Below are 23,613 nucleotides of genomic sequence, written 5' to 3'. Positions count from 1 at the left end.
TTTCTCTTTACAACTACAAACTGGGTAGCAAACTAAATTTTTTTTTTTTTTTTAAACAATTGAGTGCATTTTATGCTCCATCTCATTTCATGGTTGTGTTTATGAGTGAGTGCGTTTTACGCTCCATCTCGACTCACCACATACCTTTCTTTTCTTTTTCCTATTTGCTTAAACCCAAATTTAGGACTAGCTTAAGAGAAACAATTTTTTTCTTTCTTTTAAGGGTTGTTATACACTCCTCAATCATGCTTCGTCACCAAGTTCACCCAACTTCTCAAGACATATTGTTTCAAAACTACAAAGATTCAAATATGATTAACTCTATTTTATGAAATATTGCTAACATCCTAAGTCAAGGAATATGCTCAACACAAAGTCAAGTTATTATTTCATGCATCACTAGACATTCAAAGACATGACTTAAAGCATAAACCTTCGTAAAAACAAAAACTCTTTTTTTTTTTTTTTTCTTAACATAAACAAACACCTAAAGCCTAACTTCTCCCCCACACTTAAAACTTACATTGTCCCCAATGTAAAACCCAAATGTAGAGACAGGCAAATAAAACAAAAAGAAAAAAAAAATATGGGAAAACTAAAAAAAAACTAAAGTCAAGGGAAAAGAAAATCAAATCTGAATTCTTGGGTTGCCTCCCAAGCAGCGCCTTTGGTTAAAGTCGTTAGCCCGACTCCATGACATCATAAATATTAAAACGAATTACTTCACCATTAAATTCCATTGTGAGGGTACCATCATGAACATCTATTTTTGTCCGAGCTGTATTTAGGAATGGTCTTCCCAATAAGATAGGTGCAGGGTCAGGAGACGAAGAATCATCCATATCCAGAATGTAAAAATCCGTTGGAAACACTAACTCATTGACCTGCACAAGAACATCTTCAACTACCCCTTCAGGGTATGCATTAGTGCGATCAGCCAATTGGATAATAACACCAGTATCTTTCACAGGACCTAGATTTAATGAAACATAAATAGATCTTGGCATAACATTAATCGAAGCTCCTAAATCTACCATAGCTCTCTCAATTCTGGTGTTACCTATCTTACACGGAATTGTAAACATACCTGGATCCTTGCATTTGGGAGGAAGTTTTCTTTGGAAAACTGCTGACACATTTTCTCCCATTATTATCTTCTCATCACCGTTCAACTTCCACTTATTGGTGCATAGCTCCTTAAGAAATTTTGCATACCTTGGCACTTGTTTAATTGCATCCAATAGAGGTATATTCACTTCCACCTTGCGAAACATCTCCAAAATTTCTTTATCCTTCTCTTCTTTCTTTGACTTCGCAAATCTGCTAGGAAAAGGCAAAGTATTAGACTGAAGTTGAATTGAAGGGTTAGGAATTACCTTTGATTTAGTTGTAGCCTTTTCTTTCTCAATTTCATCTTTAATCTCTGCCTCCTTTTCTACACTTGGAATGTTCAGCTTTGGTTCTTCCACTTTCTTGCCACTTCTTAGCGTCACTGCATTCACATTCTCCTTTGGATTCACCACTATTTGAGAAGGCAACTTTCCTCCAACTTGAGCCTCTAAACGACTTATAGCAGTTGCCATTTGACCCATCTGATTCTCCAGACTTTGAATACTAGATCTTGTATCTTGTTGAAACTGTTTGGTATTCAAAGCAAGGGACTTAACTATATCTTCCAGGGATGAGTTTGAACTCTGTGATGCAGGTTGCTTCGGTTGAAAACCTTGTTGCTGTTGTTGTCTATTTTGGAAGAAATTCTGTCCACCTCCTACTTGTCTATTTCCTCCATAACTGAAATTCGGATGATCTCTCCAACCTAGATTGTACGTGTTGGAGTAAGGATCATGTTGCCTCGGTGGTCCAGAAAAGTTTTCTACTGTGTTGACTTGTTCAGTCCCTTCCTCTTGAAGTGTTGGGCACATGTCCATTTGGTGTCCCATTGTTGAACATATCCCACAAGCTTTTACTTGTTGCGCATTCCCTACAGCCAATTGTCTAACAAGAGAGGTAAGATCAAATAATTGTTGTTCAATGGAAGATGTACTTACCTCATTCACCTTTTTGGTTGGCGCATCATGTCTTGTACCAAACTGTTGGAAATTGGCAGCCATGTTTGAGATTAACTGTTTGGCAGCTTCAGTAGTCTTATCTACCAAAGCACCTCCACTTGCTGCATCTATCATATTTCTTTCCATAGGCAGCAATCCTTCATAGAGATACTGAATTAGCAATTGATCACTTATCTGGTGGTGAGGACAGCTTGCACATAGCTTCTTGAATCGCTCCAAATATTCATACAACGTCTCTCCATTATATTGCCTTATCCCACATATCTCTTTCCTGATAGTGGCAGCTCTAGATGCTGGGAAATATCTTTCTAAAAACATCCTTTTCATCTCGTTCCATGTTGTGACTGTCCCCGATAGTAAATAATAGAGCCAATCCTTTACATCATCCCCCAACGAAAAAGGAAAAGCTCGCAACTTAATCTGCTCCTCTGTCACTCCAGTCGATTTCATGCTTGAACAGACAACGTGAAACTCCATTAGATGTTTATTTGGATCTTCACCTGCACGACCATGGAATGTAGGCAACAAGTGAATTAGACCAGACTTAAGTTCAAAAGCAACATCTAAAGTAGGGTATTGAATACACAAAGGCTGATGATTAAAATCAGGGGCAGCCAACTCCTTTAATGTTCTGCCAGCGGCCATCTCTTCTTCTATCTCTGAATCTGGATCACTGGATGAGCTGTGAGATGCTGAACCAAGGGCTATATTTAGATCAGGAGATGAAGAACTTGCTTGACGTGACTCTTTTTGCAACTTCCGTAAACTGCGTTCGATTTTTGGATCAAATTCCAACTCTCCTTCTAGTCTTGCTCAGAATGTCGTTTTCTTTGAAATGGATACTTGCAGCACTCCTAGTTCAACCAAAATTTCTCTTAGGAACAATACTAAATAGTACTATTTTTTTTTTCAAAAACCTAAAAATCACAATTAAACAAAATAAAATAAAATAAAATTAAAAAAACAACTAAGCACTGATTAAAGAAAATCACAAAAAAAAAAAAAAAACATAGAATATATAAAAAAAATCGACAAATACCACTCCCCGGCAATGGCGCCAAAATTTGGTAGCGTGCCGAATGCACCAAATTAATTAACCTTACTGACCTAACTATTGAATTGAGAGGCGACAAATTGATTGAGTACCTACTGACGATAACATCACAGACCGACTTACAAAAGCTTTGTCATAGCAGAAGCATGATAGGCACATAGCATCATATGGGATCAAACCTATGAATGATAGGCTATAATGCAAGTGGGAGATTGTTAGAGTAGGTGTTAGTAAACGGTCCCATATACGCAGCGGAAACAAAGTAAATATAATATAGAGATCGTTTACATGAGCCAAGATCAAGGGTATAATTTTACAATTCATATTAAAATAAAATCTGCAGAAAAATAAATCTGATTTTAAAGAAAACAAACTCACGTTGGAGGCTCCTCCAAATTTGTCAACGAATGTTTTGCTACCGATCCAAGTGTAGGATCGAACCCACGTAGTCCACACGAAGACAATCTTAAAAGAACCAAAGAGGGATTTGCTACGTCCTCTTTGGCTTCAAGATTAAGAAGAAAGCAAATCAATTGAATTGATTTTTGAGCCTAAAGTGTTTTTGTCGTGGGAGTGTATTGAGAGGGGCTGCTGTGTGTGTTTCACTTTAAAAGAGAAATCAATTAATTGATTAATCACAAACTTTTCTTTTTATAGTAAAATAATCAAGTTGCCCTATTCCCATATGGAATAGGCTTGGGCTCTAACCCAAACACCCCATGTTGCCAAACAGTCCCAATTTGATATTTTTATTTTCCATCATTATCTCAATTAAAATCAATTAATATATATTTAATGTATATTAACATTTAACAATAATGATAATATATTTAAATATGTGAGAACACATATTTAAACGTAATTTCACTTATTTAATTTTTCAAATTAAATAAAGGCTACGACCTTCAGCAAATTTAATTGCACTGTGAAATTACCAAAATACCTTTTCGCCTTAAAAAGACAAAAACGCCCTTCCTTCTTCTTGGATCTTAAATTATCTTCTATGTGTGTGACCCATAGGCTCCTCATCATACCAGTAGTGTATAGTATTGCGATTAACACCAATTAATCGTCTCACTGTACATAAACCAAGATTGACCCCTAGCAAGGCATCATTGCCACCCAATAGATTCAGATTCAGCAAAGCAGCTACCTATCAACGATATGGTTACCGTACAATTCGATCCTTTCATCATCCATTATCTCTCCGAGACAAAGGCATAGAAATAGTGTCAACCTTCGGTTACTCTCGATATTATGTATTTAGTTTCTAGACCAATGACCCGTATTATAAACTGGATAGAGCAACAACTCAATCCCACTGTGGCCATAGTTTTAATGTCATTGTCATATACTGAATTGCGCCATGAGATAACTTCTCCTGTACCCGAGAGTGATGAATCCTCTGTCAATCCACCATAGTCTTGATACACTCCTTGATGCAGCCAATCACCACCGTATTGATAGCTATGAAAAGAATTGCATTAGGCTAGTGTCAAACTACACCAATCAGTGCACAAGGCGCTCCGGTGATCTCAAGTCTAAGGATCACATGCACCACCATTCGTTATAGGATTTGTTCCATAGACACTGGGGTTACCATCCATATGGAATCGTCTGGTGGGTCAGTCCAGTAAACTTACTGCGGTGTAATCGCCTACAGCAAGCACCCATATGTTACACCAGGTTGTCACCAAACAACCTTGACAAGTGAGATCAGTCATTGCCTTTCGACAGGGTCGTTCAATACTATGATAGTTACCGTATTATCTATGCCCTTAATTTAGAATAATACTGGGGCTACGGACGTTTCTGGAATGGCCACCATATGTGCTCATAGGGTTCTCACTATCAAGATTTGAAACACTTGATACCTTCGTCACGGTTCTACCATTCTAAGGACATATATCAATACATATTGCAATAATAATGATTTACACGATATGGAATAAAATGCCTTTTATTGATTAATGAACATTATTACAAAGAGTAAATTCTACAATAATTGATTGGCTCTAGGGCATCTACTCTAACAGTAGGTGCATTGGAGCCAATGATTTAACTCTTGTAAACTCATTTCAAATTAATGAATAAAAGGCATAGCTTATTTATGAGCATATACTGTAGCATCTATTTACTACGCGTAAAAAAAATAGTATATGTCCTTAGAAAGGTCGCAACCAATAACGAGGGAATTAAGTGTTATAAATCTTAGTTGTGAGAACCCTATGAGCACAATGTGAGCCTTCTTAAACTGTCCATAGTCGTAGTATAAATCTAACCAAGGACACGGATTATATGGAGAGACTATCATTGCATTGAATGACCATATCGAAAGGTTATGAGATATCTCACATGTCAAGATTGTAGGCATCAACCTAGTGCAACGCATGGCTGCTTGCTTGTGCAAGTACACTAGACTAACCCATCATAAGATTCTACATGAGATGGTAAACCCAGTGCCTATGGAATATATCCTCTTACGGATGGTGATGCATGTGGTCCTTCAACTTGAGATCACTAGAGAGCCATGTGTAAATATCAATGTGATTTGACACTAGCCTAACATCATCTCTTTTAGCGATTACCAAAACGGTAATGATTGGTTACATCGAGAAGTACACTATGGCTACGGTGGATCAACAAGGGATCCATCACTTCTGGTTACAAGTGATCCTATCTCAACGAGATATTTGGTAAAAGAACTACGACCTCAAATCTGTGGCCATAGTGAAATCGAGTTGGTGCTCGAATCCAATAGTCATCAGATTCAAGAACCAAATATAGAACATGTCAAGGTAGCTTTTGAGGTAGACACTATTTATGTACCTCATGTTAGAGTAGGTATCCTAGAGCCAATCAATTATTGTAGAATTGACTCTTTGTAATAATGTTCATTAATCAATAAACGACATTTTATTCTATATCGCGTAAATCATTATTATTGCAATATATATTGATATATGTCCTTAGAATGGTAGAACCGTGATGAGGGTATCAAGTGTTTCAAATCTTGATAGTGAGAACCCTATGAGCACATATGGTGGCCATTCTAGAAATGTCTGTAGCCCTAGTATTATTCTGAAGTAAGGGCACAGATAATACGGCATGGCTATCATAGTGTTGAACGACCCTGTCGAAAGGCAGTGACTGATCTCACTTGTCAAGGTTGTTTGGTGACAACCTGGTACAACACATGGGTGCTTGNAAGTTATCTCACGGCGCAATTCAGTATATGGCAATGACACTAAAACTGTGGCCACAGTGGGATTGAGTTGTTGCTCTATCCAGTTTATAATACGGGTCATTGGTCCAGAAACTGAATAAATAATATCGAGAGTAACCGAAGGTTGACACTATTTCTATGCCTTCGTCTCGTCGAGATAACGTATGATGAAAGGATCGAATTGCACGGTAACCATATCGTTGACAGGTAGCTACTTTGCTGAATCCGAATCTATCGGGTGGCCATGATGCCTTGCTAGGGGCCAATCTTGGTCTGTGTATTAGTGAGACGATTAATTGGTGTTAATCGCGATACTATACACTGCCGATATGATGAGGAGCCTATGGGTCACACACATAGAAGACAATTTAAGATCCAAGAAGAAAGAAGGGCGTTTTCGTCTTTTAAGGCGAAAGGGTATTTTGGTAATTTCACAGTGCAATTAAATTTGCTGAGGTCGTAGCCTTTATTTAATTTGTTAGAAAAATTAAATAAGTGAAATTACGTTTAAATGTGTGTTCACACATATTTAAATATGTTATCATTATTGTTAAATGTTAATATATATTTAAATATATATTAATTGATTTTAATTGAGATAATGATGGAAAATAAAATAAATCAAATTGGGAGTGTTTGGCAACATGGGGCGTTTGGATTGGAGCCCGAGCCTATTCCGTATGGGATAAGGGCAAATTGTTTTAAATATAAAAAGGAAAAGTGTGTGATTTTTAAGGAGAGGATTTTTCCTTTGAAAAATAAAACACACAGCAGCCCCCTTTTGGAATACACTCCCACGGCAGAAAATTGGTTTAGCCAAAATCAATTTCAATTGATTTCTCTTCTTCTGAATCTTGAAGCCAAAGAGGATCTAGCAAATCCCTCTTTGGTTCTTTTGAGATTGTCTTCATGTGGACTACGTGGGTTCGATCCTACACTTGGATCGGTAGCAAAACGTTCAAAGACAATCGTGGTGGAGCCTCCAAACATGCTTATGGTTTCTAAACACAGATTATTAATTTATGCAGATTCTTGCTTTGATAAAATTGTAAAATTATACCCTTGATCTTGGCTCATGTAAATGATCTCTACATTAATTTTGTTTTGTTTCCGCTGTGTATACGGGACCGTTTACTAACAGTGGTATCAGAGCCTAGGGTACTGAATTTTACAATTTTTAAATGGATGGTTGATAACATGCATTTGATTGATGATATGTTGCCATATTGAATCTGCTGAAAATCTATCTTAAAAAAACATGTTTTAAGAAACTGATTAATTGATTAATTTAATTTGTTGATGATCTGCTGGTTTGGTATAATGGTTGGTGAATTTTTGTTGAGATGAATGTGTTTGATTGATTGCAAACTCCGTTTAGAGTGTTTTTGGTTGCTGTATGAACAGATACGGAGCTACAGATCTGTGTACGCTCGCCGCGACGATATAACCCATCGCCGCAGCGAGTGTTGTTCACACTGGCGCTGGTGACGAAACCAGCGCTCGCCGCAGTGATATAACCCATTGTCACGACGATCATCCTCTGGACGAGCGCTGTATGAAAAACAGCGCTCACCGCGGTGATATAACACATCGCCGTGGCGATCGTCCTTAGGATTGGCGCTGTACCAAATCACCGCGGCGAACGTACTTTGAGAGTGAACATCAAGTAATCAACGCACGCCGCAGAGATCTAACTCATCGCCGCAGCGAGCGCACTTCCGAGTGTGTAGGGGCCAGAATGTAAAGTTTCAAAACTTTTGGACCAACGACAGTTCTACAAATTATCAGGGGGTAAATGTAATTAACCCACAAATTTCAAAAATTGATTGTTTTTTAAATGTATGCTTTGTACTTGTTTGTCTATTGCATGGTGCCCGGTACATGAGCCTTAGACCTAAGGGTGAATGTATTAAAATATTTTTGGGTATGTATGGTTGTATAATTTATTAAATAGGGCCTGCATGTCCTGCCTTTCTCCTCTTTCTTGATGTACATTCTCTTCTAATCTAACTACCCTAGAATGTAAATAGAGGTTTCTAAATTTATTGATGTAAAGAATTTGTATAATTATTTATTGTAAATTTAGAACGATATTTTTGTAATGTACTTGAAGACGGAGCAAAGGACGAGGCAACCATACTTGAAGACTCAAGATGTTTATTACAGGACCNACGATCTGCTGGTTTGGTATAATGGTTGGTGGATTTTTGTTGAGATCAATGTGTTTGATTGATTGCAAAATCCGTTTAGAGTGTTTTTGGTTGCTGTATGAACAGATCCGGAGCTACAGATCTATGTACACTCGCCGCAGCGAGTGCTGCGGCTATATAACCCATTGTCCTCTAGACGAGCGCTGTATGAAAACAGCGCTCGCCGTGGCAATATAACACATCGTCGCGGCAATCATCCTCTAGACGAGCGCTGTACGAAAAACAGCGCTCGCCGCGGCGATATAACACATCGCTGCGGCGATCGTCCTTAGGATTGGCACTGTACCAAATCGTCGCAGCTTTGAGCGTGAACGTCAAGTAATCAACGCACGCCGCAGCGATCTAACTCATCACTGCAGCGAGCGCACTTCCGAGTGTGCAGGGGCCAAAATGTAAAGTTTCAAAACTTTTGGACCAAACAGTAGTTTTGCAAATTATCAGGGGGTAAATTGTAATTAACCCACAAATTTCAAAAATTGTTTGTTTTTGAAATGTATGCTTTGTACTTGTTTGTATATTGCATGGTGCCCGGTACATGAGCCTTAGACCTAAGGGTGAATGTTTTAAATATTTTTGGGTATGTATGGTTGTATTTTATTAAATAGGGCCTGCGTGTCCTGCCTTTCTCTTCTTTCTTGATGTACATTCTCTTCTAATCTAACTTCCCTCGAATGTAAATCAAGNTTCAACCACTGAGTATTCCAAAGTGAAAATGGGAGAGCATTTCGATGGATTTTATCACGGGTCTCCCTAGGGTACAAAAAGGGTGTAATGCTATATGGGTGATTGTGGATAGATTAACCAAATTAGCCCATTTCCTTCCAGTAAAGGAGAGTACCACTACAGATCAGCTAGCTCAGATTTACCTCAAGGAGATAGTCAGATTGCATGGTGTGCCCAAGACTATAGTGTCAGATAGAGATTCTAGATTTGTTTTAGATTTCTGGATGAGTTTACAGAGGAATTTGGGTACCCGTTTAGCATTCAGTACTGCCTATCATTCTCAGACAGATGGCCAAACCGAGAGAACCAATCAGGTGCTCGAAGATATGTTGAAAGCCTGTTGCATGGATTATCGAGTATCCTGGCATGAGATGTTACCCTTAGTGGAATTTGCCTACAACAACAGTTATCAGTCTACAATTAAAATGGCGCCTTATGAGGCTTTATATGGTAGACGATGTAGGTCTCCACTACATTAGGATGAGGTAGGTGAAAAAGATGAACTGAGTATCGCTCTTGGGCCAGAGGTGACTCAGAAACTGGTTGAAGATGTGAAGTTAATCAGAAATAGAATGAAACAAGCCCAACATAGACAGAAAAGCTATGCCGACTTGAAGAGGAAAGAGGTGGAATTCCAAGTGGGTGACAAAGTTTTTTTGAAAGTTTCCCCCTACAAGCGAGTAATGCGCTTCGGAAGCAAAGGAAAGTTAGCACCAAGATATATAGGTCCATTTGAGGTATTGCAACGAGTGGGAAAGGTGGCCTACAGGTTGGCTCTACCACCTAGCATGGACAAGGTGCATGATGTTTTCCATGTCTCGATGCTACGGAAGTATGTAAGTGATCCCTTCCACATCCTGAGTGTAGAGGACGTTGAGTTATCAAAGAATCTAGTATATGAAGAACGTCCAGTTCAGATTCTAGATCGAAGGATTAAAGAGCTTCGGAACAAGAGTGTTCCGCTAGTGAAAATCCTTTGGAGGAATCACAAAGTGGAAGAGGCCACTTGGGAGGTAGAACAGGACATGCAGAATCGCTTCCCAGAGTTATTTGTATGAATTTCGGGGACGAAATTCTTTTAAGGGGGGAAGAATTGTAACGCCCCACTTGAGGTAAGTAGCTAATGTTTCTTCTTTTGCTCTTATTTGAGTCGGTTTATTAGTATTATTGTTGGTTGGCCTTTGATTGAGTGGTATGTTAAATATTTGCCTGGAAATTGGTTGAAAATAGAGGAAGTTTTGTGTTCCAGGCTTCGCCGGGGCGAAGAAGAATCTTCACCGCGGCGAAGAGGTGTTGAAGCCACGGGAAGCTGCTGGACAGTTTCGCCACGACGACAGAAGTTTCTTCGCTGCAGCGACATTCCGACCAAATTGTTGTTAAGTTTTAGATATTTTCTTCCCTAGGGGCAATTTGACCATTCTACCCCTAATTAGTAGAGAAAGTGGGGAGTAAAATGTAAGGAATTTTCTTGGAGAATATGTTAGTATGGGGGTGTGTTTGTAATGAATCAAAGGACATGGATGGAATGTCCAAGGAAGAGTAAGGGCAAAATGGGAATGCTTGTGTATAAATTGTATTAAAAGGAATTAAGTCATTGCAAACCCTTCATTCTTCTTCTCCACCGCCACTCTCCTTTTCTCACTTCCTCTCAATTTCTCTTTCATTTGTTAAAGGAGTTTTAGAGGGCTTTTGGAGTGATTTGGGATAGAAAATCAATCTAAGGCACCCTAAGGTAGGATTCTTGCTTTGGATGTGAAGTTTTGTGAGATTTTGTGTATATTTGATTATTGAGGTCTTTTGGTTTAATTGTTGAATTGTTTAAAGGGTAGAGAAAAATCAAGCAAACCAAGAGAAAGGAAGAGCTAGTGAGATCTCTTCATCACAAGGTAAGTAAATCCTAACCCAAGTTGAGATTTGAGAATTTTCTTGATTAGAGATTTAATAGCAATTATGTATGTATGCTATATACATGTTATATGCTACGTTATTGAGTTTTAAATGGAGATTATTATTGCTTTGTGGTTGTTCATACACTTCAATTATGAGAAGTGAGATGTGGGTTGGAAATGTAGTTAGAGATGGAATTGAAGGATATTGAGAAATCTTTTTTGGAAGTGTTATTCTATGGCAGGAATTATGGCTATGTGAGGGAGTTTTCTCCCATTTTGGATGGTTAGAGAAAGACATAGAATTATTGTTATAGTAGAGTCTTGTTATGCACTTGAGTTGTTTGATGAAATGCCTAATAGAGGTTTGAGTATGAGTAGTGAACCTTAATTCTTGCAACATTGCATGTTGGCATTTAATAAGTGCATTAGTGGAGATGAACCATCCATAAGCATTAATTGTGCATTGAGAAGTGACTTAAGAAAGTGTAAAAAACTTTGAGTAAGCACTTGCTCTATGAGTAGAGAACTTTGTGAATGCAACTACTCTAAGGGTAGAGAGAATGAGAAGTGCTAGAGTAGAGTGAATGAGAAGGTTATTAGAAACGGGTTGATGCTTTGTGATCATCACCCGATAGTTATTAGAAAGGGTTAATGCTTTGTGATCGCCACCCGATAGTTATTAGAAACGGGTTGATGCTTTGTGATCGTCACCCGAAAGTCATGAGAAACGGTCCATCCGATAGTTATGGAAACCGGATAGGTGCTTTGTGATCCCCACTCGGTAGTCATTAAGAGTGGGTTGGTGCTGTGTGAACTCCACCCAATAGTCACGAAGAGTGAGATGGCGCTGTGTGAACGCCATCCAGCCGTACCTTCGGTAAGATGAGGCCATGACATTAGTAGGAAACAATGGAAAAGAAAGTGTGAGGAAAGAATTAAGAAAAATTGTTACGAGGTTGGACAAATAGAGGGTTTACTTACTGAGCATTATTTTGTGCTCACCCCGTCATTTTCCTTTGTGGATGCAGGATCTAGGTGATGATGCAGTCGGAGGGGCGTCGGCAAGCGAGGAGCAAAAGTTCACTGTTTCCCCTGTTTTTGTCTTTTTAAATGGCATTTTGTAAATCATGCTCTTTGTGTATAAAAGACTTAGTACATATAATAAAAAGAAAAGTTTTGGGCCCATTTTCTATATTATTATGCAAGCATTTTACTAGTTTACAGCAGTTGTTACAAGTTTTCATTGGTTGTTTTATTTTCAAGCTTAGAGACTTATTTTATCGCTTAGTTTGCTAGGGACTAGTAAAAAGCTGGTTAGGGGTTGTGATAAGAGCTTGAAAGTATATATTTTGTTAGTGATTAATTAATTGATGTCGATGTAATTCATGACGAGTAGGAACAAACAGTGCAAGAATCAGAGTTGAAACGACAAAGTTGTGACGCGTCGAAGATACAACGTAAAATCTGGAAATTCTTCAAGATGAGCATGCTTCGCTGTTTGGATCATAACTTGAGCTGTAGAAATCAGAATTCGACGATTCGTGTGGCATTGCAAATATTATTCAGAGAGCTACAAAGTTTGTGTTGATGACTTTACCAAATTCTGAATATCACAGACTCAATGGACAGAAATAACGATCGCCACATTGACGTTTCTCATCGCCGCAGTGATAGGTCTCGGGCCTGTTTGGGTTATTGCATTCTCCTAATCCGAATTTGAGTGGGTTAAGGATTTTAATTCCTTTCCTAAGTAACCTCTAAACCCTAGCACTATAAATAAAGATTTTTAATTAGTTTTAAGGAGATTGGAAGAAAAAGAAGACGACGGCTACTACTTTGGAGATCGGAATTCTTATGATTCTCGTTCACAAATCAGAGAAGTGTTTCTGTTTTTCTTTCTTGAACTCATGTTATTCAATACAATGGTTGTTTTCATTACTATATTTATGAACTAAATCTCTTTTCTAGGGCTAAGATGTAGCCCAATTTATGAATATGTGTTGACTTAAATTGTTGTTAATTCTTATTGAGCTTTTAATTCTAAGTTTTATTATTGTGCATAATGCTTTCAATTCTTAAGGGCCCGAGAGTTGAATGATTTTATGGGTTGGGTTGAGATCGAGAGATGAAACCTGATTAGTCTAAGGTAATAAAACCATAGATTGAGCGAACGCTAGAGATAGGTTACCGCGATCTGTGAGGCTCTGGTAAATTCCATAGAACTTAATGATCTCTTAGCTTCTAAATTCAACTTAGAGATATTTTGGGTCATTGCTTAAGGGTTAATTCGCTAATTGTTTGAGAGAAAATTAGGAGAATAATAGGGAGTTTGGCCTTTAGAATAAGTTTAATTAAGTTAGTAATGATCGTCAATACATAGGATTAAATTGGTGTGAAATCTGTGCCCTAGGGTTTAGCCTTATTTATCTTTGTGCCACAGCTTTTATAAAATTCTGCTTTTATTTAGTTTTTAATTTGTTTTCGTTTTCATTAAATTCATTCATAAAATTATGTTTCATCAAATAGCAATAAAATATACTAGTTTGGTACTTAGTAGGTAGTTCTCTTGGGATTCGACACTCGTTTACTCGAGTTTTACTACTTGCACGATTCCGTACACTTGTGAAAAGCCTGTTAGTCCATAAATTCGAAGTTGTTAATAGAAAGAGAGTTTCCAATAGTTGCACTTTTTGATGCAATCTAAAGGAAATTGTCACGGTGGTTCCATGAGCATCGTACAGAGTCAGATAATTTTACTACAACCCTTATTCCGTCAACTGAAAAATTATTGCCAGAACGTATAGAATTATCAAATGCACTGTTTGCCTATCCTCTTAATGCTCAAGAGTTCACTGTGCGCGGCTATGATCCGGATGCCCTAGTTAACCTTGTTAGTAAAACTTATAGCTGTAAAGTGTTTGACATTAAACGTTTACCTTGTCCTCATGCACTAGCAGCACTAAAGCACCAACGGAAGCAAAATTTACATGGAACTTTGCTCCCCTCTCTATATGGTAGATCACTACATGCTAGCTTATTTAGAAACAATATATCCAGTGCCTCCAGAAGAGCAGTGGGTAGTGCTGCCAGAGTTGGCTGACATTATCATCCATCCGCCATTCAAGAAGACAATAAAGGGGAGAAAAAAAGTTAAGCGTATTCCATCAGCCTCTGAGGTTCCCCGAAAGATGAATAAATGCTCAATTTGCAAGCAACCTGGCCACAAGAGAAGCAGTTGCCAGAAGTAATCACATGCAGATCCAGAAAATTAGGTTCGAAGAAGGATGAAATTCAGGGAGTTGCGAAGGCCAACCGTTGATGAGTTATTGTTTTCAATTATTGATGCTATAAATTTTATTGTTACCTTTAATAAATCATTCTTTATATTTCTAATTACATAGACTAAATATTTATTGGTGATTTTAGTTTGGAATTAGGTTGTCAAATTGAGGAGAAAGTATGGAATTAATACGTGTTGGTAATTTTAGTTTGTCAAAATTCAGGAGAAAAGCTAGAAAAGTATATATTGCCCATGATCGCTTAAGCGACTAAGTATATCCCTTAAGCGACAAAGGGTTTTTCAAACAGGATCGCTTAAGCGATATCACGCGATTGTGCACCTGGGCAGATATGATTCTGCCCAGGTGCACGATCGCTTAATCTACCAGGACAAGAAGGCAACAATCGCTTAAGCGATATCTCGGATCGTTTAAGCGATATCTCGGATCGTTTAAGCGATCATGCACCTAGGCAGATTTAATTCTGCCAATCACATGATCGCTTAATCAACCAAGTGAAAAAGAAAAGAATCACTTAAACAATATCTACGATTGTTTAAGCGACCCTGTGTAAACGAAGTTCCTTTTAGTACGATTGCTTAATCGACCAACAAAAAATTTTGAAATTTAACAAATACACCCCCACCTACCCAACTTCTTAGATTCCAGCCGCCACCACAGGAGTCCTACCGGGAAAGGGTGTTACGCCACATAGTGGTCAGATTAGGCTGATAAGGCATCGATATGGCTTTTTCTAGCCAGATCGACCACGGATGTGGTCGAAAAAGGCCAGATCACGGCCAGATCTAGCCGTCGATTGATAGAAAAGTTGACATCTGGCCATCTGCAATGGCCAAATATATGGCCGTCGTTTTCGGTCAACGATGCCCAAGATTTGGCCTTCGTTGACCATCAACGTCAACCATTTCTTTGAAAGTCGATGACGGCCAAATGTGGCCTTTTCCAGCCAGATCCACAGTGGATCTGGCCAGAAAATGTCACATCTGTGAATTACCGACCATTTTCGGTCGTTTGTAGCCGTCGGTGGTGCTAGAATCTGGGAAGTTGGGTGGGTGGGGGTGTTTTTGTTACTTTTTAAAATTTTTCAGGCGGTATTAATGTAATTAATTCAGTTAATGGGTCTAAAATTTATTAAAAAAATGCACATATTTCCTAAATAATTAAACAAAGAAATACGTTTAATATAAATATAATAACGGTCATAGTCCACTGAACGAATCGTAAACCCTATATGTTTAGCATAGACGTAAACAGTCTACACCTTACATGTTTCATACTGACGTAAAAGAACTATATGTTTAATATAAATATAATAAAGGTCATAGTCCAAATGAACGAATCGTAAACCCTATATGTTTAGCATAGACGTAAACAGTCTACACCTTAAATGTTTCATACTGACGTAAAAGAACTATATGTTTAATATAAATATAATAACGGTCATAGTCCACTGAACAAATCATAAACCCTATATGTTTAGCATAGACGTAAACAATCTACACCTTACATGTTTCATACTAACGTAAAAGAACTATATGTTTAATATAAATATAATAAAGGTCATAGTCCATTGAACACCTTTGCAAACCCTATATGTTTAGCATAGCGTTAATCGGTTAACCGATGCTCTAAAATACAATAAATAATATCCGAATACATAGTATCACTTAAGCGATCCTCTGTATTTACACAGTTGGTTAAGAGATCCGTCTGTATCGCTTAAGGGATTTTTTGCTTTTACTCTGGTCGATTAAGCAATCCGTCTATATCGCTTAAGCGATTCTTCGCTTTTACTCCTGGTCGCTTAAACGATTGGTAATCGCTTAAGCGATCTAGCCTGTGGCAGATGCCCAGATCGAAAATCGCTTAAGCTATCCATTTGTATCGCTTAAGTAAGTTTCGTAAAAGACCCTTAATCGCTTAAGCGATCTTGGCTAAGGCAGAATGAATTTGCCCAGATCTATGATCGTTTAAGCAATCCATTTATATCACTTAAAGCGATTTTTTAAAATACTCTTGGTCGCTTAAGCGATTTTATCCGAGACAGAATGAATATCTGCCCAGATCTATGATCGCTTAAGCGATTCTTCCTAAACGAGTCTCTGTCACTTAAGCGATTTGGGATCACTTAAGCGATATTTTTCGAGGCAGAATGAACATCTGCCCAGATGGGTAATCGCTTAAGCGATCATATGTATCGCTTAAGCGATGCTTCATAATAGACTCTTGGTCACTTAAGCAATTTGAGATCGCTTAAGCGATCATTTTTGGAAAAGTCTTGGTCGTTTAAGAGATATATGTGGTTGGTCATATACGTAATTGTTTGGTACCATGCCTGTCTTTAAGTTAATTAATTTCGAAATGACTGTGATTGGGAAACATTTGTACATCACTTATTTCCCTCCCAAATCCGAAAAGAATTTGTATCGCAAAATTAAGTAATTTATATCAATCTAATTCATCACAAATCAAAATATAAGAGACATCAATGTAACCTGTTTATCGAAACACAAAATAAAAAATAGGCATGGGATGCGGCAAATATCGAAATATTTGGACAAGCTAACCATTACCCCCAATTGTGGTGAATCAAATAATCACACCAGTACATCACACGTTGTAGTGATACACAAAATGAAACAAAACGCTAAAAAACCATTATCCAACTTGGGTGCAGCAAATGATCACACCATACATAGTAAATTCAAACTGCTAATGAGATATCTTATATGGACAAACAAAAATATCTCCCAAATGTCAGATCCAATTCTTGACAATGATCACACCATACATAATAAATTCTTTACAATTTCCTATACAATACCTTTAATTTACTTTTTGATGCCAAAGAGTTTAATGTCACTAACACCTTTGCACAATCCCTTTATTACAGATGCCTCCTCCTGCCAACCAGCCTTTGAGAAGTTTTCGAATTCTGTTTACGAGTAACCTGTCTGAGATCATTGTTTGGTACCATGCCTTCCCAGCAGCCTTTATTGCAGATGCCCCTTTTTGCCAACCAGCCTTTGAGAAGTTTCCTCTCATTGTTTGCCAGGAACCTGTAAAAATTATCTGGCACACACCTGCGGACACGTCAACTTTTGTAAATAAAAAAAAAAACACATAAAAAAGTTATAGAGTGGTTAGGTGAGAAGTTTACTCAGTCTGTCTCTTTCGATAAAGCTCCATATAAGCATGACACCTGCAGCATTAGCACCACAACCCAAGTATCAACATCAACATCACATAAACTAAAAAATTCAAAGTCCAACTTTCATACCTTTTTATTAGGTTCTGCTCACTCAAAACGGATCCATCTGCCCATGGAAGCAGTCGACAGCCCAGCCCTCCCGATAGTATCTCATTGTTTCGTCATTCAACCCGTCCATCGGGCTATTGGTCATGTCGAACTCAATAAATTTCAGGGCATATGCCCCACATTCAGCACTACAATATGAAGAAGACATTAGCATTAGAATAAACTTATAGAACAATTGTATTATGTAAGTTAGTTTTATATAAAATTTACCTTGACTCATTTATTGGGTCGGTAGAGCGCTTAATTGGCCACTTTTCGGTTAGTACTTGATCACCCAAGTGCCCAAACATCCCGCTACCATGCAACAACTGCGGGAACAACCTGGACAATGGCTCTAACTCCACCTCCAATTGCTTGTCTCGACAAATAGTGGGGTTGCAGTCAAGGATCTTTAGCAACCCCTCCTCTAGATGCACAACAATTGCTATCCAGTGCATCTGTTTGACAAGGATGATGTAGTAATAATTCTGTCATCAAAATGAAAATCATCAGGGATGTAGTCCAACTGTACTGGGGCCAATCTTTTTCGCTTCGGTCCTTTTGCTGCACCACTAGCAACGGCATTTTTAATTAAAGTACGATATGCCGAAACAAGCCTTTGGCCAAACGCCACATCAGTGATGGCACAGTCGAGATACAACAGATCACCATCAGTAGTCTGTCGTAGCCTCATCAGTGCCAATATCTCATCGATGTGCTGCATCAAATAAAAACAACAAGATAAGTATGGAAAACATAGGCAAAAATAAGGAAAATTAAGCAAAAATAACTCACCGAGTCCTCAAGCCACGTGCCCATCGTCAACAACTACTAAAACCATTCCCGAGGATAATCCCCTGTCTTACACTTTATATGGCCATTACTTCTTGATCGATTGTAATAGGCATAGAAGAGTTTTCTCTTTTCCTCTATTGGCCTATACAAATCGACATTTGAGTCCAATTTCCCTTGCCCACTCCCTCCCGCTTCCTCTATTTTTACATCCCCGCTTCCTTCGCCTCCCACCTCGCCCTCCTCCATTATCACCGCCCCACTTCCTCCACCAACCTTCTCAATTTCTGGTTCTTCCTCCATTTATTTCTTAATTTTCTTCTTCTTTACTTGTGTCAATACCATGTAAGGTGATTTCACAAACTTGCTCTTCCGGCTCTCTCTTTTCAAGCCAGTTTGCACTTCAACAGCCTTTAATTCTCCACCAACTTCCTCCTCCATTATACCAACTTCCTCTTCCACTGTACCAACTTTCTCTCCCAGCTTATCCACTTTCTCCTCCACCCTTTTCATGCACTCTTCCATCTTGTCAAACCTTGCATAAACGGCTATTGTAAAACTCTCAAACAAGCCGTTTATGAGGTCAACAACCTCATTCTCCCGACGTCGATGTCTCGACAAAGCGGTACTTGTTGTACCGGTTTGCTGAGGCATACGAACCTCTTCCTCCCTCTTCTCTTCTTCCTCCTCGGACCTCCGATCGATTGGAGCTTCATCATCCTCGACATCAACCACGTTGTGAAGCAGTGGCCCAACAACTGCCATCACATGCGTGACCCCTTTTAGGTCCCGCATCAGGCAGTCTATCTGTTCATCCCTTGCATCCTCTAGTGCTTTGAAAGATTTGACATAGTCCTCTTCCACTTCAGCCCCAGTAGCGGTGAGAAAGGGACGGACGACTCCCTGCAATAAGAAACAAAATCAATCAGATTGAAGCGACATTTTAAAGCAACTGCATATTCAAAAGCTTAGTCCTTTAATCTTACCCCAGCCGCTCGAATCTTAACATCTATTTGCTCATAATCCGAATGGGTGTACCTCTAGACATGCCGCCGCAATATCCTAGGAAATTGCTGCTGCACATCCAAACTGTTGCTCCTCTCCCCCCTCCCCCCCCCCCCCCCGCTTAGCAAAGACAGGGATGACCTCGTACATCCAAGCCTATATTGTAAAAAACCAGTCCATATCATAATTCAAACATATATGTTACAAAAAATATAACAAAAAGCTATTAATATTTACCTGTATTGCCCATGGGAAGCCAAACAAATTGTACGTGCTTGGTTTATCCTTCCCCTCCCATTGGGACTGCTTTAACGCCATGTCTACTTTTTTTAGGCTGTTGATGGTTCGCTCATATGATTTCAGTCCCCACGGATTAGAATTAAAGAACTTCAAGTTGCTTGCAAACAACAACCAATCTTTCTCAACAGCTTTTGTTGAGTCACCAGCCAATAAGATCGAATGTGAAAACAAAACCAAGCACACTTTTATCTTCTCTGTATCAGTAAATTCAACTGTTTCTAGCCTATTCTCTAATACCTGTGCTGTAATAGACTTATCCCCCTGCAAAACCTTATTATAAAACTGTTTGGCTCCCCGACTGTTCCTTACTGCCTCTGCCTTCTTATCTGGCACTTCCCCACATCCTAAGCCCGTCACTAGGGCATATTCCATCATGCCAAAATGTAGTGGCTTTCCGCCCACCACAAACCACATTTCTTTTTTTTATTGCATTTTACTGAGTGTAGCAATATGTAATGCACTCCCTGCCCCCAAAATGCCTTTTTCCAATGATTTTCGAGTCCTAAAAACCTACCGAAACAAGTGCGACAGAAATCTCTTCTACCATGCATAATTCCATCTAAAATGTCCTGTATTCTATCAAAAACTTCCCAACTTGACCTTACCATCACCCTTGCAGGGAAGTATGGCACATTATCGCTTATAAGGTCCAACTCATAGTCTGTATAGTTTACGGTCCGCACAATCTGCACAATCGATATAAATAAAATGTCAGCAACAAAAATAAACTAAAACAACTAATAAACAAAATATTAGCAGCAAAAAATTACCACTGTGGTCGCTTAAGCGATATCTTGACTCTGCCTTGTGCAAGATCGCTTAAGCGATCTGCAATCGCTTAAGCGACCACGAGTAGACTAAAAGAATTTCTGAAGCGACACAAAAGATCGCATAAGTGATCTTATATCTATGATTCTGCGTCGAAAAGATTGAAATCGCTTAAGCGACCAAGAGTCAACTGAATCAATCGCTTAAGCGATATAAAGGATCGCTTAAGCGATCTTAGATCTGGGCAGATGATGCGACCATGAGTAAAAGAGGTTAATCGCTTAAGCAATACAGTTCAGAACGTACCTTTTCTTTGCCGGCCGCCTCGTTCTCGCTGACCTCCTTCTCGTCGCCTGAATCCTCGGAAGACTCTCCTAGCCTGAATTCTCGCTGGAATCCTCCTCTTGGCCTGAATTCTCACCTGACTCCTCGCCTTCATAACCGTTTGCCGATTCTTCCCTCTGTTCTTGTGCTGCCGACGTCTCCTCTGCCTGTGGACCACCTTCACTGATCGGATGATCCACAGGAGCAACCATTGAACTGCTTGCGCCACCAGAATCTAGGATTCGAAGTGGAGTTGGGTTTTCCTCGTCATTGTGAGTGTCAACCATGGTTTTGGATTGAATTTGGTGTCAAAATTTGTAGTTTCGATCGGAAATGTGGGTTGTATCGCCAAAAATCGCGCAGATTCCATTTAGGGTTCAAGAAATCGATCGAAAATCGTGACTTTCACCGGAAATCATGACTATATTCTGTTTAGGGTTCAAGAAATTGAGTTTACGATTGAATATGGTGTGGAAATTTGCGGGTTCGATCGGAAATCGCACTGTCTCCCATTGGTTCAAGAAATCGCTTTTTGCCCTGATGAATTTCGATTAAGCGAGGTGAATAGTTAGTGGGGCCTGTTTTGAGAAATTTCAAATTTTAAAAACTTTTATTATTTCTGATTTGGCCCACATATGTTTCAATCTTTTCATTTTAACCCATTTTACGTATTTAGTTAATCCTAACTATGCCACGTCATCTTCTTTAAATAAAAAAAAATGAAAAACAGTTTCAAGGCCATTTTCTTAAATCGAAGCTTGGGATGGGCAGCCATGCTTTGTCAGTCCTCTATCCTAAAAGGTATTTCAGTCTTCTTCAATTTGTTTCTTTAATTTGTTTGTCGATCTGTTTATTCTTGGCTGCTGTATGGAATGTTGTCATTTGATTTAAATATGGCTTTTGGGGTTATGAAATTTGTATGAATTAGGGCTTTATGGGTTATTGGTTTTGATTTCGGGAAAATTTGCATGCTGTAATTTTGGTTGTGACCTTCAAAATGATATCTATTTTCCTTATTGCCCTGTTGGTGGCCGTGGATATTATATTATATGCTGTCATTTTGATTTAAAGATTTGGATTATCTAACAATATTATAGCTTTGGATTAACAATATTATTGAAAAGTTGAAAAGAAAAACATAAACAAACATACCCTTCAAAATATCTGGTTTTGTTAGTAGAGATCAAAGTTTATTTTCTTTATTTTCTTTCTTCTGTTTGATTTGTCTTGTAACATANTTCAGAGACAACATTGGTGGAGCCTCCAACGTGGGTATGGTTTCTCAAACCTTTGGATTTATTTTTCTGCAGATTCTTATATTTTGCATAAACTGTAAAATCTGTGCCTTGATTTTGGGTTCTAAGGAACGATCCGTGGTTGTAAATTTTTTGTTTTCCGCTGCACAACCGGGTCGTTACCTAACACCCAGGTCGTTAGAATGATGGTTGTCAGGTCGTTTGGGCAAAGAATTGCGCGAGGTCGTGTTCGCATAAGGTCCTGTCCCGAGCTTTTTCCATTCAGGTCGAAACAACCAAAACCTCCAATCACGGCATGACTTAGTTTCCAAAGTTCGATCCTCAAACCTTAAAAACTAGGGGACTTCTGTTATGCTCGGGAAATAAAGGGTTGACATGGAGTCACGTGACGAGACGTGGCCTGCTCTCGTCAAAATGGTAAGCGCACGTCAGGCTTGCCATGCACCCTGGAGCTCCCACATGTCCGCTTACCTGCTCCAAATCGCGTAAAATCAGCTTGGGAAGTGGGTAATGGGACGTAAAGCATGATTATGTTCTGACAATCACACCAACCCAAGGATTTAATGATGATTACACGCATTCGGCTGGGTATAAGAAGAAGAAGACCCCTTCATTAAGGGGATTCGATCATTTTGACATTTACTCTACTCTTTCTCTCTCTCAAAAAGGGCTCTGTATTTTTACTTTTCAATCATTTGTAAGTCAGTCCGCTTTAGCGACCTGACCCACCATATTAATACAAATCAGTGGATGTAGGATTTGCTACCTTAGCATCCGAACCACTTTAAAAGCTCTCATTGCATTTATTTCCTTTTTATTCTCAATCACGTGTACTTATTGATCAATCAACGTTGTGCACGTGTCAGTTGGTTGGTGTCTAAAATCACGCATCAACAGTTTGGCGCTAGAAGGAGGGCTGATTTATGGGCCGGATGTATGGGCCGGATGAGAAGCATACGTCTTTCATTACGGACCGGGGGCTATACTGTTACAAAGTTATGCCCTTCGGTCTCAAGAATGCGGGCGCGACCTATTAGAGGTTGGTCAACCGAATGTTCTCTGACCAGATCGGGAAGACAATGGAAGTCTATGTGGACGATATGCTGGTCAAATCCCAGGTCGCCTCAGAACACATTACGCATCTCGCTGAGATGTTTGACATTCTCCGACTCTACAGAATGAAGCTAAACCCTCTCAAGTGTTCGTTCGGGGTGTCATCGGGAAAGTTCCTTGGGTATATGGTTAATCAGCGGGGCATAGAATAGCGACGCTTAGTCGCTTCATATCAAGGCTAATAGACCGCTGCTTACCATTCTTTAATGTTCTGAAGGCGAACTAGAAATTCGAGTGAACTCCCGAATGCGAACAAGCATTCCAGAGTATAAAAGAACACCTGGGGA

The 23,613-nt window shown here is 39.0% G+C and overlaps 1 protein-coding gene across 1 annotated transcript; it reads right to left on the bottom strand.

Moving 5' to 3' along the window:
• Window positions 1–680: 680 nt before the first annotated feature.
• LOC116128914 lies at window positions 681–21,244 on the bottom strand. The gene is made up of 2 exons (XM_031414671.1): window positions 21,055–21,244; window positions 681–2,761 (listed from the first exon to the last, which is right to left on the bottom strand). Exons 1-2 carry the CDS (start codon window positions 21,242–21,244, stop codon window positions 681–683), a joined length of 2,271 nt encoding a protein of 756 aa, XP_031270531.1.
• Window positions 21,245–23,613: the final 2,369 nt, after the last annotated feature.

The sequence above is a fragment of the Pistacia vera genome, unplaced genomic scaffold, assembly GCF_008641045.1.
Source record: "Pistacia vera cultivar Batoury unplaced genomic scaffold, PisVer_v2 Contig205, whole genome shotgun sequence".
Taxonomy (NCBI): domain Eukaryota; kingdom Viridiplantae; phylum Streptophyta; class Magnoliopsida; order Sapindales; family Anacardiaceae; genus Pistacia; species Pistacia vera.
The sequence above is the reverse complement of the archived record's forward strand: the minus strand, read 5'-3'. Positions and strand labels throughout refer to the sequence as shown.